Genomic DNA, 17,179 nt, shown 5'->3' with positions numbered 1-17,179 from the left:
CAGAGTTGGTTCAGCTGGTGAGGAGTGTTTTTGTTGAAGGGCTGCAGGCCCTGCAGTCCCCTACTCCATCTTTGCAAGGGGACGGGGCTCCGGCCCTTACTCGCGAGGAGGTCTTTTCTACTGAGGTTCAAGCTAACCCTCGGCACACCAGCAGGGAATTAACTCCCAGTACCACCAAAGCCGCCAGAAAAGCTCCGGCACCCCCCAATAATAAATGTTTCTATGTCCCCTGACTCTTCTGATGTAGAATTAGAGGAGGGCGAGTTCTCTTCAGGTGAAGAAACCCCTCCGGTTGAAGAAAAACAACTCAGGCTCTTCCCACAGGAAGAATTTCAATCTCTCCTCTCAAAATCCCTGGCAGCTCTGGATCTGGCGGAAGTTTCAGAACCTCTAGAGTCAGACAAACTCAGAGGAGCAAAAGAGTTCTTCCACAGACATAATGTCCCAGAAAAAACCATTCCTGTGCCAGATTATTTTTCCACTCTTATTAAGGCAGAGTGGGAGAAACCGCTGGCCTCCAAGCAGGCTACAGCAATTTCAAAAAAGTTTTATACTTTAGCTAAGCCCTCGACACAGTTACTCCAGATCCCCCTAGTGGAGGCTCCTGTAGTGGCACTTCACTCCTATGATGTGGTAGCCAGGGACAGTATGGGACCTATTAAAGATCCCTTGGATAGAAAAGCGGAATTGGCCATTAAGAGAGCGCATGAGGCATCTGCCATGGCCATTAGTGCCTCGGTCACCTCCGCCCTGATTTCTCGGGCCGCTATAGTCTGGACTAGAAAGCTCAACCAACTGATTCCTGAAAACAATAGAAAAGCTCTGGAAGGAGTATCCAGAGTACTCAAGGCGGTGACCTTTCTAGCAGACTCTTCTCTGGACACTCTGTCCTTTTCTGCCAGGGCAATAGCCACTCAGACAGCCGCTAGGAGGGCTCTATGGCTCCGACCTTGGCAGGCGGATACCCATTCCAAAGCGGAACTGATGGGGTTCCCATACCAAGGGGACAAACTCTTTGGTGATCAGCTCGACACCATTCTTATAGAGACAAAGGATAAAAAGAAGGCCCTGCCCAAAAGTTTTCGCAGGGACAACAAAGGCTCCTCTGGTTTTTTTTTCAGGTCCTCCCATACACTCCATAGATTTCGCACTGACCAAAGAAAGGGACAGTGGTCACAAGGTCGGGGCTCCTTTCGAAGGGGGGGCCGTTATTCGCGGCCCAGATTTTCACAGCCAAATTCTGATAGACAATCCTTCAATTCCCGCCAGGGAACTAAGCAGTGACGCCAACTCTCTCCCAGTGGGGGGACGTCTCATGGAGTTTGCTACCCTTTGGTTGGACGTCCAATCGGACGCATGGGTGATGCAGGTCATCAACCAGGGGTACCAAATAGAGTTTGCACGTTCTCCTCCAGACCGCGTAACATACCTTCATCGATCTCTTTCCAGGACAAAACGCCTGCGCACTGCGGAGGCAGTAAAGCATCTATTAGACATCCGGGCCATAGAACCCGTAGGGCCATCAGAGCGCTCTTGCGGAATTTACTCTCACTTCTTCACAGTCCCCAAAAGGAACGGGGACTGGAGGGCCATCCTGGACCTCAAGTTTCTCAACAGGTATGTCATCAAGAGGCGGTTCAGGATGGAGACTCTAACTTCCATCAAAGAGGCCCTACGCCCCCGCTCTTTCCTTACATCCATAGATCTCACCGAAGCCTACTTACACATTCCGGTGCATCCATCCCACAGAAAATTTTTAAGGTTCTCCTTCCAGAACCTTCCTTTCCAGTTTCGGGCCATGCCATTCAGGCTTTCGTCCACCCCAAGGGTGTTTTCCAAGGTATTAGTCACCCTGATAGCACTGGTGAGGGCTCAAGGGGTCCAGGTACACCCGTACCTGGACGACAATCTCATATGTGCTCCATCCAGAGATCTGAGCCTAAGACATACGACCTTGGTCTTACAGACGCTACAAGATCATGGGTTCCTGGTCAATCTGAAAAAGAGTCACCTGGAACCCACTCAGAGACTTTTACACCTAGGGGTATTGATAGACACTGCCCAGAATTCTCTATTCCTCCCCCTGGACAAGGCTCTCAAGATTGCAGCCATTGCCAAAAAGGTAATCAGGTCTCCCTCCTCCAAACTAATGACCCTCGCCAAACTGCAGGGACACATGGTCTCCTGCATTCCAGCAGTTCCCTGGGCGCGCTTCCATGCCAGGCCGCTTCAGTGGTTTCTTCTGCAGTTCCAACAAGACATTATGAGGAAGAGGGACAGGAACCTCATTATTCCCAATGCCACTCGTCTGACTCTAAATTGGTGGACTGTCACCAACAACCTGTGCAAGGGTCTTCCTTACATTCACGACCCTCCCGAACAGCTATTTACAGATGCCAGCCTGTCGGGATGGGGAGCCACATTCCGAGGCCAGCCGGCTCAGGGCCTTTGGAATCAATCAGAACAGGGTCTGAGTATCAATCTCCTCGAACTAAAAGCAGTCTGGAGGGCACTTCTACATTTTGCCCCTCAGATAGAGATGACACATCTACTAATAAGAACAGACAATGTGGCCACGAAGGCCCACCTCAACAAACAGGGGGGGGGTCTCGTTCGTCCACCCTTCACAAACAAGCCTCGCTGATTCTTACCTGGGCAGAACATCATCTACGGTCATTGACAGCGGAACACATTCGGGGTGTCTTAAACGTGCAGGCCGATTGGCTCAGTCGTCAAAAAATCGACGAAGCAGAGTGGGAGCTCAACCCGACTGTTCCTCCAACTTACCCAGAAGTTTGGAGATCCATTAGTGGATCTCTTTGCATCCAACACGAATCGCAAAATCCCAAGATTTTTCACACGGTACAAACACCCAGCAGCAGAAGCGACGGATGCCCTGTTGGCACCATGGCCATCGGGACTCCTCTACGCCTTTCCCCCCCTGCCCCTAATCCCGAGAGTAATACGCCGCATACGTCTTCTGAAGGCTACAGTGCTGTTGGTAGCTCCGGATTGGCCGAGACGCCCTTGGTATCCGGCTCTCCGGGAAATGTCCTTCAGGGAACCATGGAGGCTACCAGTCCAACACGACCTCCTTCTACAGGGCCCAGTATGTCATCCGGATCCTCAGTGGTTCAGAATGACCGTATGGCCATTGAAAGGAGGAGGCTCTTAGACTTGGGTTACACTCCAGACATCGTAAATACTATTCTGGCATCGCGGCGCCCATCCACTGTTCGCATTTATAACGCCACATGGAAGGTCTTCCATTCTTGGTGTAAGAAAAGTTCCGTGGATCCACTTAAACCTAAGATCTCAGTGATCCTAGCCTTTCTTGAGGAAGGCCGCAAGATCAGTCTAAAGTGTGCCACCTTGAGAAGGCAACTGGCAGCTATAGCTACTCTGGTACCTCGGGTATCCGGATACCCGCTTCTCAACCATCCTCACATAAAAGCCTTTCTTAAGGGGGTTAAATCTACCTCCCCTCCAGTGGCTCACAGATTTCCGACCTGGAAGATACATACGGTACTTACGGCTCTTACTAAACCACCATTCGAGCCTCTCAGGACAGTGGACCTGAAGTGGCTTAGATTCAAAGTACTTTTCTTAACAGCCATAACATCGGCCCGCAGGGTGTCTGAGCTGGGGGCATTGTCCATTGCCCCTCATCTTTGCATCTTCCATAATAACAGGGTGGTTCTTCGTCCTGATCCTTCCTTCATCCCGAAGGTAAACACCAGGTTCCACAGAGAACAAGATATTGTCCTCCCTACCTTCCATCCAGATCCGTCCTCTCCTAGGGAAAAATCTTGGCACTCCCTAGATCTCAGGAGAGCGTTACGAATTTACATTAAACGTACCCATCATATTAGACTCACGGATTCTTTATTTGTCACTCTAACGGCTCCAAATAAGGGAAGGGCGATGTCCAGGGCTGCCATCAGCAGCAATATTAGGCAGTGCATTGTTCACGCCTACAAGGCCTCTGGCTTACCGGTACCAGTGAACATCACAGCTCATTCTGTCAGGAGTGCGGCTACCTCGGCCGCCCTTGCCAGAAATGTCTCAGTAGAGGAAATTTGCAGAGCGGCCACATGGTCGTCTACTTCTACTTTTATTCGGCACTACAAATTGGATTTGATTTCCTCCGCTGAGGCTACCTTTGGGAAAAAGGTGTTACAGGGTGTGGAGGAGTCTTAATTACACCCACCCAGATTCCTAAGCTCTTGTACGTCCCGAGCTGAAGATGGCCTTCTCTCACAGAGCGAGAACGAGCCTTGGGTACTTACCAGTGAAGGCTCCTTCTGCTCTGGGAGACGAAGGCCATCTTCCCCTCCCAATTAAGATCATTAAGACTCTTCCACCTTCATATTTTCCTTACCCTTTTTCTGGTACCTGTTCACAAGCAAACAAATGATAATATTTATAAATTATTGAGACGCAGAGATCGTAGACGTTCTACCGTTTGGTATATTTCGTTGTACAGTTGGCGTTTTTCTGCCTTGTTATTTGTTGTTTGCTCCTCCTGGCATTTTTGTACAATTTTCATGTTTGTTTTAAAAAAAAAAAAAAAAAAAAAAAAAGGAATTTATTGCAGGGAGATTACGGTCAAGCTCTAAAAATACTGGAGCTGCAGCAGATGGGAGGGGCTACTTCCTGCAGGATAGGGGAAGATCTGCAGTTTTGTTTCCTGCCTCCCGGATAAGCACACACAAGAACCCGAGCTGAAGATGGCCTTCGTCTCCCAGAGCAGAAGGAGCCTTCACTGGTAAGTACCCAAGGCTCGCTTCTACCTAATAGCTAGTGTGGTGTCGTGGTTAGGAGTGGCGGAGTCTACTCTGGATAACCAGGTTGGTTTCCCCACTCCTCCACATGAAGCCTGCTGGGTGACCTTGGGTTAGTCACAGCTCTCTTAGAGCTCTCTCAGCCCCACCTACCTCACAGGGTGTCTGTTGTGGGGAGAGGAAGGGAAGGAGATTGTAAGCTGGTTTGATTCTGCTTAAAAAGGTAGAGAAAGTCGGCATATAAAAAACAACTCTTCTTCTTCTTCTAATATTGATGATACTCAGATTTGTATTTATTTGGTTCTGTTAAATCCTAGGTTTGAGATTCCTTATCTGTTTAATGCGTTGCAGGCTCTTCAGGGTACCATAGACGCTTTTCAGCAGAGAAATGAAACATTCAGAAACGCCATTGCAAAAGAGTTTGATGACATGCCCACTGAAGTGTCTGTAAGTGAGAAGTGCTTTGAAACTTTTAGATGTGGATTGTAAGAGTGTGTCTGCATCAGTTCAAGCTTTTGGAATTTGATCCAGTAGTATGTGAGATCCACATCTTATACCATGTCTTGCCCCAGTAGTCTTAGTTCCAATTCTCACAATGTGTTGTCATTAACAGTAGCACAACTTTTTCATCTGCATACGAATCCATGAAATCAAATGCAGTGTAAGAGCCAGAGGGGGTATGCTTCCTTAGGGTTTAATGCAGAACAGGGGGTAGGACATTTCCTAGGTCAGACCCTCCCCCCACCAGTGGCACCTACGTTTTGTTGGGATTAAGTCTCAGCTTATCCAATGCTATCTTTTCAGGGGTAGGCCACAGGGAATGAAGGAAATCTGAGCCAATGGCCTCCCTCACTGGACCCTGCCCTCTCCTGCTCCACCCTCCCCTGAGGTTTTAAGAGGCCTGTGCAGGTGTATTTCCGGGTGTGGCCTCACTCTTGCTCCTTTCTCCACAGCCCCTGGTCAGGTGCCTGACTCAGTAGTGCCTGGACCAGGCTGTCCCCTTATGGTAGTGTTGCCAACCTCCAGGTACTAGCTGAAGATCTCCTGCTATTACAATTGATCTACAGCCAATAGAGATCAGTTCACCTGGAGAAAATGGCCGCTTTGGCAATTGGACTCTATGGCATTGAAGTCCCTCCCCTCCCCAAACCCCGCCCTTCTCAGGCTCTGCCCCAAAAACCTCCCGCCGGTGGCGAAGAGGGACCTGCCAATTCCTCCTGCTGGAGTTCCCTCCAGAGCAGCTGAGTTTGGGGGTGGCTTCCACCCCCAGACAGCTATTTTGATCCATCTGTTCTGGATGAAATTCAGAAATATGCACTTGCCACTTTCGGTGGCCCCTATATTTTGGTGTAAAATCTGCTTTGGCCCCGTGTTATTGGGGTTTCAGAACAGGTTGTGTCTTGCTCTTTCTCTGCTGAAATAATAGTGATTTGCTTTCTGTACTTGCCATTAATTCCCTCTCTCCCTCCCTCCCCTTTCAGAACGCTGAGCTGGGGAAGAGAGCACCAAGATGGATTCGAGACAACGAAGTGACCATGTGCATGAAATGCAAGGAGCCCTTCAATGCTCTGACGAGGAGGAGGCACCATTGCCGAGCATGTGGGCATGTAAGCACAAAGCCCCGTCTGCTAGTAGGTTAGCAGATGCCGAAACAGCCGAAGACTTGCTCAGAAACTCCATCTAGCGGCTGTGCCTGCAGGCAGCTTGCGTAGCACCAGAGGTCAGAACGTGGACAGAAGCTCCATGGTGTGAACCCAAACAGGGCCACCTTGTGGATGATACAGGAAATTGTGCATAATATTGTCCGTTTAACAACTGATTTTAATACAGTGCAATGTTTGCTATCTGGCATTCATGGGGTTGCCAGTTAATCAGACATGCCAGTTTCCTGAGCTTCACCCCATGCACATTTTGTTTCGAGACTTCCTCCAGCCATGTTCTCCCCCCCTCCCCTGACCCTGCTGAGCTTCTGAGATCTGACAAGATCACATACATACATGGTTTTATTATGGTCAATTGACCAGCATTATAATCTGACAAGATCAAGCTAGCCTCGGCCATCCAGGTCAGGGCGTGAAATTGACATACCCATTTTTAAAGATCACCATATCAAATAGATGAATAAAAGCTTTAATGATTTCAGAATAATTTTCTTTTTATTTCTTCTTTAGGTGGTTTGTTGGAAGTGCTCAGATTATAAAGCCCATCTTGAGTATGATGGAGGTAAACTTAACAAGGTTTGTAAAGACTGCTACCACATTATAACAGGATGCACAGACAGCGAAGAAAAGAAAAAAAGAGGAATCTTGGAGGTAATGGCATTTTAAAAAAATTTCAATGTGTTGTGTTTAATGTGTTACATTGCTGTGTATTTCTTGGAATTATATTACCGTTCGGTTGCATTTGGATGTGGAGCAGAGTCTTGGGTTCATATCCTATCTTGGTCTGATACGACTAAAAATCCATTTATCGTTGCTGGTTGAAATGGCATCCATATGATATGTGGTGAGTCATTCATGAATAGTGGTTGCCACCATGCCATTTGGCTCCATGCTACTGTGCAACGTTTCTGTGGCTGGTACAAGGCAGTAAAGAGAGAATTGAATGGCGGGAGGAAGTTGTCACAACATAGACTTGGTTTTCAGCATCCTTTATCTGGTAGCCATGAGTGAGTAGGCATGATTAGTTCATGGTTCTCACCCATAGCTCCTGATATGTCACAGGAGAATGTGCAGAAAATGGAAAGAGATCAGGGAGCAGGGACTGGGTGTTCACCCCTAAATATTACTGCATTGATTTAGAAATTTAACTGTTGTCATTATATTCAGCTGTCCTTATATTCAGAGAGCCAGCGTGGTGTGGTGGTTTGGAGCTGTGAACTCTGATCTGGCAAACCGGGTTTGATTCCCCACTTCTCCACATGAGTGGTGGAGGCTAATCTGGTGAACTAGATTTGTTTTCCCACTCCTACATAGGAAGAGACAGTTGGGTGACCTTGGGCAAGTCGCATTATCTCAGCCCCACCCACCTCACAGGGTGTCTGTCGTGGGGAGGGGAAGGGAAGGCGATTGTAAGCCGATTTGATTCTGTCTTAAGTGGTAGAGAAAGTTGGCATATAAAAACCAACTCTTCTTCTTCTGAAGCTTCCTATGTTTTTTTTCCCCAGTTAGTTGTTCAATACACCAGCCTGCTTCTGTTTTCAGCTAGCCTAGCCCCTGCCGTTATTAGGCATTTTTAGAAAACAGAAGAACTGTCCATGTCCAGGGCCATGGACGTACTGGAAGAGTCCACAGAGGATAGTGGTGGAGTATCTTTCCCCCACTTCCCCTTCCTCGAGTAGCCTGCTGTTTGTCTTAAACCTTCTCTCTGAGTCTTGGGAGAGCCCTGCAAGCAAAATGTACCACAGGATTGGGTGGGGATGGGTGCATAAAGGCTGTGTGGAATCAAGTAACATTGTCTCTTCCCCTCATGGAAATCAGTGGAAATGGTGGAAATAAGTGGTTTTTCTTTGTCTGCACACAGCAAAATTGAGAATGTTCTAAAACAACGTTTTGAATATTGTACAAATTTGGTACCTTTTCCCTGGAGGGTACAAAAATCACCCCCAATGCCCATGCTGACATGGCAAGGCTATTCTGCTTTTTGTTGTGTTTTATATGATGCTTTTAATAGGTGGTTTTATGGCTCTGTTTATTTTAGTGTTTTGTTGGTATTTGTAATTTGAGAGCTGGTAACGTTAGGGCTTTTAGGAATTGTCAATTTCCTTACATCTAACTTCCTGTTTCTTGGAGGGGGGTGGTAGTTTCAGTTCTGCACGGGATTTGCTCCCTCTAGTGGTCAATTCGATATAACACCAATTTTTATCAAGCATAAAACGCTGCTGATTTAAACTGCAGGGAGAAACACTGCATTGAAAGCTGTGTGATGTCAAATTGACCATCAGAGGGAGCAAAACGTATGCAGAACTGAACCCCCCCTTCCCAAAGAAGCAGGAAGTTAGATGCGAGTAAACTGTGAATGCGTAAAAGCCCTTAGTGTCTTTAATAAATGCCTCAAGGGACAGGACAGGCATGATTCTGCTCAGTTCTTTTTCAGCCATCACAATAGCAGCCTCATGGAGGACTTTTATCTGATTTGGCTTAACCATTTGCTGTGATATGACTCTCAGCATGTTTATGCGCTACATTCTAGCAATACTAATAATAATCTAGCACTTTTTCTGCACCCTTACAGATTGAATCAGCAGAAGTATCTGTAAACAGTGTGATATGCAGTTTTCTGCAATACATGGAAAAATCAAAGACTTGGCAAAAGGCTTGGTGTGTGATTCCTAAACAGGAAGCCCTTGTGTTATACATGTACGGGGCACCACAGGTATGTAGGGAGGAGAAAACCAGAATATATAGAACCCCTGGTTTATTGGGGTGATCATTATCAGGTGTGATCGGGGTGCACAAAAGTGAGCTACCATGCAGCCTCACTTAAAATGTTCATGTTCTTCAAGTTCTATTTCTTCCTCCTTCATTACCATCTCCCAAAATACAAGTAAGACTTGGCTGATAATAGATCCTGAATTTGAGAACCTGCTATGGGAATGTTGGTAATCATTTTGCTTCCCTCTGGTCATCCTGTACTTGTTTTCAGGGGAGCGATGGAAGAGTGAGGGATGATAAGCTCTGGTTGTTCAGGTGACCTAGTAGGCTTTCTTTGCTTCTGCCGCATTCCTTGTATGTATGTGCGGTTCTTCCCTCTTGCTGGGGACCCAGTTCAATAGAGCTTTTTTCCCTTTTGTAGTTGCTGCCTCCTGGGTGGGCAAATAATTGAAATCTTGCAGTTTGATTTACTTCAAAACTTCCTTGTGTGTGTGTTAAGTGCTGTCAAGTCGCTTCCGACTCATGACGACCCTACGAATCAATGACCTCCAAAATGTCCTATCTTTAGCAGCCTTGCTCAGGTCTTACAAATTGAGGGCTGTGGCTTCCTTTATAGAGTCAATCCATCTCTTGTTGGGTCTTCCTCTTTTCCTGCTGCCTTCAACTTTTCCTAGCGTGGTTGTCTTTTCCAGTGACTCTGGTCTTCTCATAATGTGACCAAAGTATGACAATCTCAGTGTAGTCATTTTAGCTTCTAGGGTCAGTTCAGGCTTGATTTGATCTAGAACCCACTGATTTGTTTTGTTTTGGCAGTCCACGGTATCCGTAACACTCTCGTTCAACACCACATTTCAAAGGAATCTACTTTCTTCCTATCAGCTTTCTTCATTGTCCAGCTTTCACAAAACTTCCTTATTGAGATTTAAATTAACGTAATAAAGGAGCTTCTCTTTTACCTTGCGCCAAAGCTAGCATTTTGTTTCAGGATATTTTGTTTCTGTTTGTTTAGGATGTAAAAGCACTGGCTACTATTCCACTGTTGGGCTACGTGGTAGATGATACCCCAAGAAGCGCTGACCTCCCTCACAGTTTCAAACTCACCCAATCCAAGTCTGTGCACAGTTTCGCTGCGGACAATGAGGAACTGAAGCAGAAGTGGTTGAAAGTCATACATTTGGCTGTCAAAGGTGAAACCCCGGACTGCCCGAATGATTTACGGCTGAGCTTGGGAGATCAGCACGAAAACTCTGTGAAACTGGATTCTGACACTTGAAACAGCAGAAGGTCTGTAAGATTATTTTTTTTCCAATCAGACTTGGGTTGACACTACTTCTGAAAATACCAGAAAGAAGCCGCCGGCCTTCTTAACTCTACCATGTTTCTTAGCACTTTATGTTGAAGAAAAAAGAAAAAATGCTAATTATTTTAGGGATATTTTTTTTCTTATATTTATGTTGTCAATAAAATTAATGAATAGTGCCATTCCATATTTCCTTTTTTGTAATTAAATGAATGTTTTTATCAAAAAGTTACCAGTTTTACTGTGTACAACTTCTCTTTCCAAGAAAAGTGCATCATATGAACTGAATACTATTGGGTTGGAAGTGGCTCCTTTCATAATGATGCCAGTATTGGTATAGCTTGGTTATTTTCTAGGACTCCTTGTTATGTGGTCAAAGGATATACCCCTACGTTGCCAAAATACACGTGTAGTAGAATTTAAAGGCAGTTTGGTTCCTTGTATTGAAATGGAGGCTCTTGTTACACTGACTTGTACATATGTTCTGGTTTGTGTTTGAGAAAGTGAAAAATATTCAGAGAGAGTATTGGTGTCTAAAATTACAAATAATCTTATTTAAAAAACACATTCTCCTAAATTCTTATTAAACAATAAATACAATATATAAGAATAGCTGTGTATGCTATTAGGAAAAATGTACTATACTTAATTTTTGATTTGACTTCATGATACATTCATGCTAACCTATAATTTATTTAAAATAAAGCATGTATCCTCTTGAAAACTTAAGCAGGGGATTCTAAAATTTAAAAAAAATCCTAGTGATTTGTTTTAATTATATCTAATGGTGATGTTATTTTTATACATTTAATATAGAGCTTAAAAATAGAAGTAACGTAAATGGCATGTAATGGATATGTGAATTCTGGCTGTGTTTTGAAATCTTAATAACTCTTCTCAGTCCTGTGCCTGTTTTACCTTTCGTAAGATGCGGTGGTGCTACCTTTTTAAAGTTACAGCAAGTGCTTCAGTAATTAATAGCCTGGTCTTAAATGATCACTTGTGATCGTGTACTTTGCCTTTATAGTTGGTCACTGTAACACCCAGACCTTAACGTTATGGCTCAGTGCAGACATCATACCAAATCATAGTTAAGGCAGATTGGCCATGGTTCGGTGTGATATCTTAGTTGGCAAACCGTGGCTTGCGAGTGACCGTCAAGCCAAAATCAGAACCCTTGGTTTGTGCAAACTATTGTTTGGTGCAGTGGATGAGAACTGACACATCATAATTACAGCTAGTGTTCTGCCAACAAGGCCACTGTACCTAGAAACTAAGTAGGCTGAGTAGGCTGAAACTTAAACCAGACTGGTTGTTCTATATACATCATGGCTTTCCTGTATGGTATAGATTCAGAAGCCTTGGTTTGAAATCTAAGGGTTTGGATTAATGTCTGATTTGAGCCTTTGTCAGTGCTTTTGTATGTTTTTTTAAAAAGTGCCGGTACTCATATATAAGGCTATACCGATTTCTACCAGTTCTCCCCCTCAGGACTTGGGAGAGCCCCCCAAAAGGTGCCGGTACTCAGTACTGGTGAGTACCACCACCACCAAAAAAAAAAGCCCTTTCTATAACCTTTGCAAAACCATCCACACGTTTCAAAATTAACACTACTGTATTATGTGATCCACATCCATTGAATGGGTGGCAATTTTGCATTAACGTCTGTAGTATATTAGCTGCACTCAGTATCTGCATGGATTGTATACATCATAGTGTAATTTACATAAACTCTTGGTGTCTTTGTGTGTATGCAAGACCTGTAAGCTTAGCCCTTAATTGTTTTACAAGGAGTCTTGGAAGTGTATATCCAAGTTTTGCGGTGTTGAGCCGATAATTGATAATAGTAACAGCCTTATTGTAAGTTACTACTTATTCAAAGTATTTATCTAGCATCTTTGGGCTGGAATGTGTGCAATAACTTATAAAACAATAGTTTTTGGCAAAAACAAATCCAAACTGAGTACATGGCATCTGGCTTGTGCAACCAGGGCAGGGGGAAGGATAAGTAGCTGAAGTGTTTTCTGCTACAAGTCAGAGGGACCAAGTGAGAGCCGTTTTCACAAGTTTGTTTGGAGATGTGTCCAAAATCTGTAGCCCCTCCCCCCATTTTAAAGAGTAGACCGATTTCCCCATGCTTTAGGTTTAAGCCAGTTCTCATTTTGAGAAAGCATTCAACAGGCAAAATTCTTTTTCTAAATTACTCATGGTATCTGGGTACTAGTATTCACCCAATGCCTTCCAAGCAGAATAAATCAGTAATAGATCAACAAGACAGATGCTACACAGAAATTATGCTTAAGCCAACCAACCAGATTCTCATTCTATTCTAGATTTATGATATTGCAGCAAATTAAATCAAGATTTTTGCTCACAGACTGGCCTTTACCTATAAAACACCACACATCTGTTTCTCCCTGAAGATACCAAGCAGTTAGCTTTTGCCCTGTATGCAGCACACAAAGCAGACTAATCCTGGATGGAAGCTGTTTTTTTTTTAAAGGAGGGGAAAATGGGAAGTACGGGGTAAATACAAATAACTGTTTTGGTTTAGAGCAATCTTTACTGGAGCAAGAATGACTCTTGATCCCATCATAAGACATAGACTAAAGCTGGAACTTCTCTGTAGCCCTTGAGGGGCATTAGGCTGATTAGAATATGGACGTTTACAAAAAATAACTTATAGATGATTTAAAGCATGTTAATGCTTAATGGTTTGGGTGGGGTTGGGGAATCAGTACTTTTGATTCCTGCCCCTCTGGGTGTCATCCAAAGCCTTGCATGGGCAGGGGCTTCCCAGTCATCTTTGACAAAAAAAATGCTCCCTGTGCACACAGATTCAGTTTAAGAAACTTTATAGCCTGTCTTTCCACCCACTGGGTCCTCAGGGTGGCTAGCATATGAGTTAAGAATGTGCCAAGAGTTCCTCTGATACCTGTACACAAGCAGAGCCCCGCGAGTGTTATGATGTCCTTGTGGAGCTCCTGTACGTACGAGCTTCCTTTCTAATTTCAACATGCGGAGTGTCCCTTTGCAGGCACAGAGCTGTTCCCCTTAACTTAAGTGACTGAGTAAGCCTCGACATGCAAGAACACTTTGGTTAAGAGCGGTGGACTCTGGAGAACTGGGTTTGATTCCCCACTCTTCCACGTGAAGCCTGCTGGGTGACCTTGGGCTAGTCACAGTTCTCTCCAAACTCTCTCAGCCCCACTTACCTCACAAGGTGTCTGTTGTGGGGAGAGGAAGGGAAGGCAATTGTAAGCCGCTTTGAGACTCCTTAAAGATAGAGAAAAAGCGGGGTATAAAAACCAACTCTTCTTCTTCTTCTGCTGCTGCTGCTGCTGCTGTTTGGAGTCCTCATTGAAGTTGATAGAGGGTGGCCCATTATCAAGATTTTAAAAAAGACTAATTCATTCTTAAGTGTAGAAATGTCTACTGTGTAATGAGCGCCACCAGGTGTGATTTGGTATATGCCATGCCCATTAAAACAACACAACCAAGGGCATCTTTGTATGTTACATTCTTTTCTCAATGAATTCTGTACAAGGAAAAATATGTACATTGGAGTAGGCTGCATGTGTTATTTCCCCCTTGAGGGGGATGCTTTCCTTGGAGGAAAAGAATAATATGTAAAACACCCCCCAATAAGCACACAGCTTAACATAAACAAGTTAGGCTTGAATATTTTTACTTGTTTTATATTTTTGATGTGGCCCTTCAAACAGAGCTAATAGTTGACTACTAACTTCCAAACCAATTATCAGGTGGACAGGCAATGCTCTGCAAAACCTGTGCATTATTTTTGGCTGTAAATAAATATACCCTTCTCCTGAAAGGAAAACTGAAGGTTGACTCTTGAGCAGTTAAAGTTTTGGGCAAAGTCTATACAGCCCTGCTTTCCTTTCCTGTTGAACGGGAGTGGAATTTAAGGGGCTGCCAGTTCTCAAAACTTCGTTTGAAAGCACATTTTCCCTACCATGTTGATCCCATTTATGCTACATTGGCTGTTGTGGAATGGGCTGTATTTTATCCTCAAAATAATACCAGGGAAGTCAAGCACAAAGGTAACCAAATTTTCTTCTTCTTGCCCATTCCCCTGTGTCTATGTGTGAGAGAAATCATAATAAGAAATAGCATCAATCTAGCCCTTAATTATGTGGAAGCATTCCCCCATGTTTTGTGTATCCTAAGGACCTTTCTGTAGAAGCGAATTCCACAGATATTAATGAGACTTAGGCTGCATTTACAAGGAGATTTTTCTCCACCTTAGCATCTAAACTGTACATGTGTATGTGTGTTTGGAACATCCATACAACACCATCCTCTAATCATCCATTGTCCAGGCTTTCCTAGTTCTTTCTCAAACTTTGTTTGGTATGATCTTTCCAGAAGGAATGCAGTCCAATAGCATTAGCAAGCAGTCTGGATGGGAAGATGAGCATTTTTGACTGTCCCACCCACATTAACCCCACAAGGCTTCCATTTTCCCCTTGATGCCACCAGAGGTATTCTTGAAGGCTTTTAAAAAATCGTTATTGCAAAGATCCATAACAAAAAGTGCTGGAGATTCTTTAAGAAATTCAGGGGATTTAAGAAATTAATGGGAATTCAGGAGATCTAGTGTATCATGACAATAGTGTGTTATAACACCATTGTTCTATAGCACTACAACAATTACTCTTATATTTTTTTTAAATAGCCCTCAAAGCACCCTTTTAGTTGATTGGGTTTCCAGTTTATTATGGAGTTGACATGCAAGAAGACTCAATAATGCAAAAAGCTATGTAAGTGGTATACATTTTACAAACCATTTAAAGTGGCAACTTTTCTGAATAAAATAATACCCATGTCCTGGAGAGTTGGTACATTGGCTTTAAACAGCAAAGTCAAAAATTTCCAGTTGTAAAAAGTATCCCTGTGAATGGAGAAAAGGCTTCAGAAACTGAAAATGTGATTACATTTAGTAGATATTGTTAAATTCTCTTGACATGAAATACTTCCCTTTTCCCCACCCTTCTCTCTCCAACTTCCTCTAGGTGTTTGGAGACCTTATTAAAAGCTTTTTTAAGCAACTTACCTAAAGTTGCTGTAAGATACTAAAAATAGCTATTCAGTTTCTGTGAACTGTGTTTGGATGTTCAGATTTGCACTTCTTCTGTGCAATTCTCTCAAATTAATGCTTTGCAGTTTTGTGTGTAGTATGATGCAAAAGCATCACTATTAAATCTTATTGGGCTGGTACAAATGGAACTTTAGTTGTGAAGAATACGGAGCAAACTAGGAGCCGAATTTAAGAAATGGGCACTCCTTCTCACTGTCCCTGTCTTTCATTAGTTTGGGGCATTAACTGCAATTAAGATTAACAAGATTATCCTTTAACCCAGGATCTGAAACAGCACAATGGCCTTTTAATCCATTATGTGAAACCCAGCAATACATGTGGTAATGTTGTAAATTAAGGGGAAACTTGGAGTAGAATTAGCAGTAGTAAGAAAGAAGGGGAAACCTGGAGTAGAATTAGCAGTAATAAGAATTTGCTCCAGAAAGGATAGGAGCTATGGAGAGGGACACACAATTAGTACTTTGTGGTCTCTGTGTGTCACCCTGACGGTTGTGCCTGCACAGAGCCTTGGTTTGGAAGCTTATAGAGATGGGTGTTAGATGTTTCTGAATTAAAGCCCACTGCAGGCATGAAGCCCTTGAGAGTGAACACACAGCTAATCACTCAAAGAACATCAGTTACAGGTAAGCAGTTGAGAGCCAGCGTGGTGTCGTGGCTAAGAGCGATGGTTTGGAGCTGTGGACTCTAATCCGGACAATCAGGTTTGATTCCCCACTCCTACACATGAGTGGTGGACGCTAATCTGGTGAACCGGGTTGGTTTCCCCACTCCTACACATGAAGCCTGCTGGGTTACCTTGGGCTAGTCACAGCTCTCTTAGAGCTCTCTCAGCCCCACCTACCTCACAGTGTGTATGTTGTGGGGAGGGGAAGGAAAGGTGGTTGTAAGCCGATTTGATTCTTCCTTGAGTGGTAGAGAAAATCGGCATATAAAAACCAACTCTTCTTCTTAAGTATTTTCCTGAGACAGGCTTCGAATTTCCTAAGTATGGTTATAGATCATGATGTGTAGCCATGTTAGTCTGTCTGTAGCAGTAGAAAAGAGCAAGAGTCCAGTAGCACCTTAAAGACTAACAAAATTTCTGGCAGAGTATGAGCTTTCATGAGTCACAGCTCACTTCTTCATTCTAGCTGGATCTGAAGAAGTGAACTGTGACGCACGGAAGCTCACACCCTGCCAGAAATTTTGTTAGTAGAAACGAGCAAGAGTCCAGGAGCACCTTAAAGACTAACAAAATTTCTGGCAGAGTATGAGCTTTCATGAGTCACAGCTCACTTCTTCATTCTAGCTGGATCTGAAGAAGTGAACTGTGACGCACGGAAGCTCACACCCTGCCAGAAATTTTGTTAAAGGTGCTCCTGGACTCTTGCTCGTTTCTACTAAGTGTGGTTAATAAGCATCCACCTCTCCTTCTGCATTAGGCCATTGATTTCCCGATTTAACTCTTAAGACAGTGGTCGGTAAACTGCGGCTCGCGAGCCGCATGCGGCTCTTTGACTCCTTAGGTGCGGCTCTGCCACAGGTTGCCGAAATCTCTTTCTCTCAAGGAGATTTTAAGGGTGTTGTTTTTTTAACATTTGTAGGGAATTTTTGCCCTTCA

General features: G+C 44.1%; 1 protein-coding gene across 1 annotated transcript in view; it reads left to right on the top strand.

Annotated features, from left to right (window-relative positions):
• FGD4 (FYVE, RhoGEF and PH domain containing 4) overlaps positions 1–10,639 on the top strand; it is a 44,024-nt gene extending 33,385 nt beyond the window's left edge. The window contains exons 12-16 of the mRNA XM_056846018.1: positions 5,136–5,231; positions 6,266–6,391; positions 6,956–7,096; positions 9,018–9,158; positions 10,167–10,639. Coding sequence (XP_056701996.1) covers positions 5,136–5,231; positions 6,266–6,391; positions 6,956–7,096; positions 9,018–9,158; positions 10,167–10,430 — 768 coding nt within the window. The 3' untranslated portion in view covers positions 10,431–10,639. The remainder of the gene's footprint in view (positions 1–5,135; positions 5,232–6,265; positions 6,392–6,955; positions 7,097–9,017; positions 9,159–10,166) is intronic.
• Positions 10,640–17,179: the final 6,540 nt, after the last annotated feature.

This window comes from Euleptes europaea, chromosome 3 (assembly GCF_029931775.1).
Source record: "Euleptes europaea isolate rEulEur1 chromosome 3, rEulEur1.hap1, whole genome shotgun sequence".
NCBI lineage: Eukaryota > Metazoa > Chordata > Lepidosauria > Squamata > Sphaerodactylidae > Euleptes > Euleptes europaea.
The sequence above is the reverse complement of the archived record's forward strand: the minus strand, read 5'-3'. Positions and strand labels throughout refer to the sequence as shown.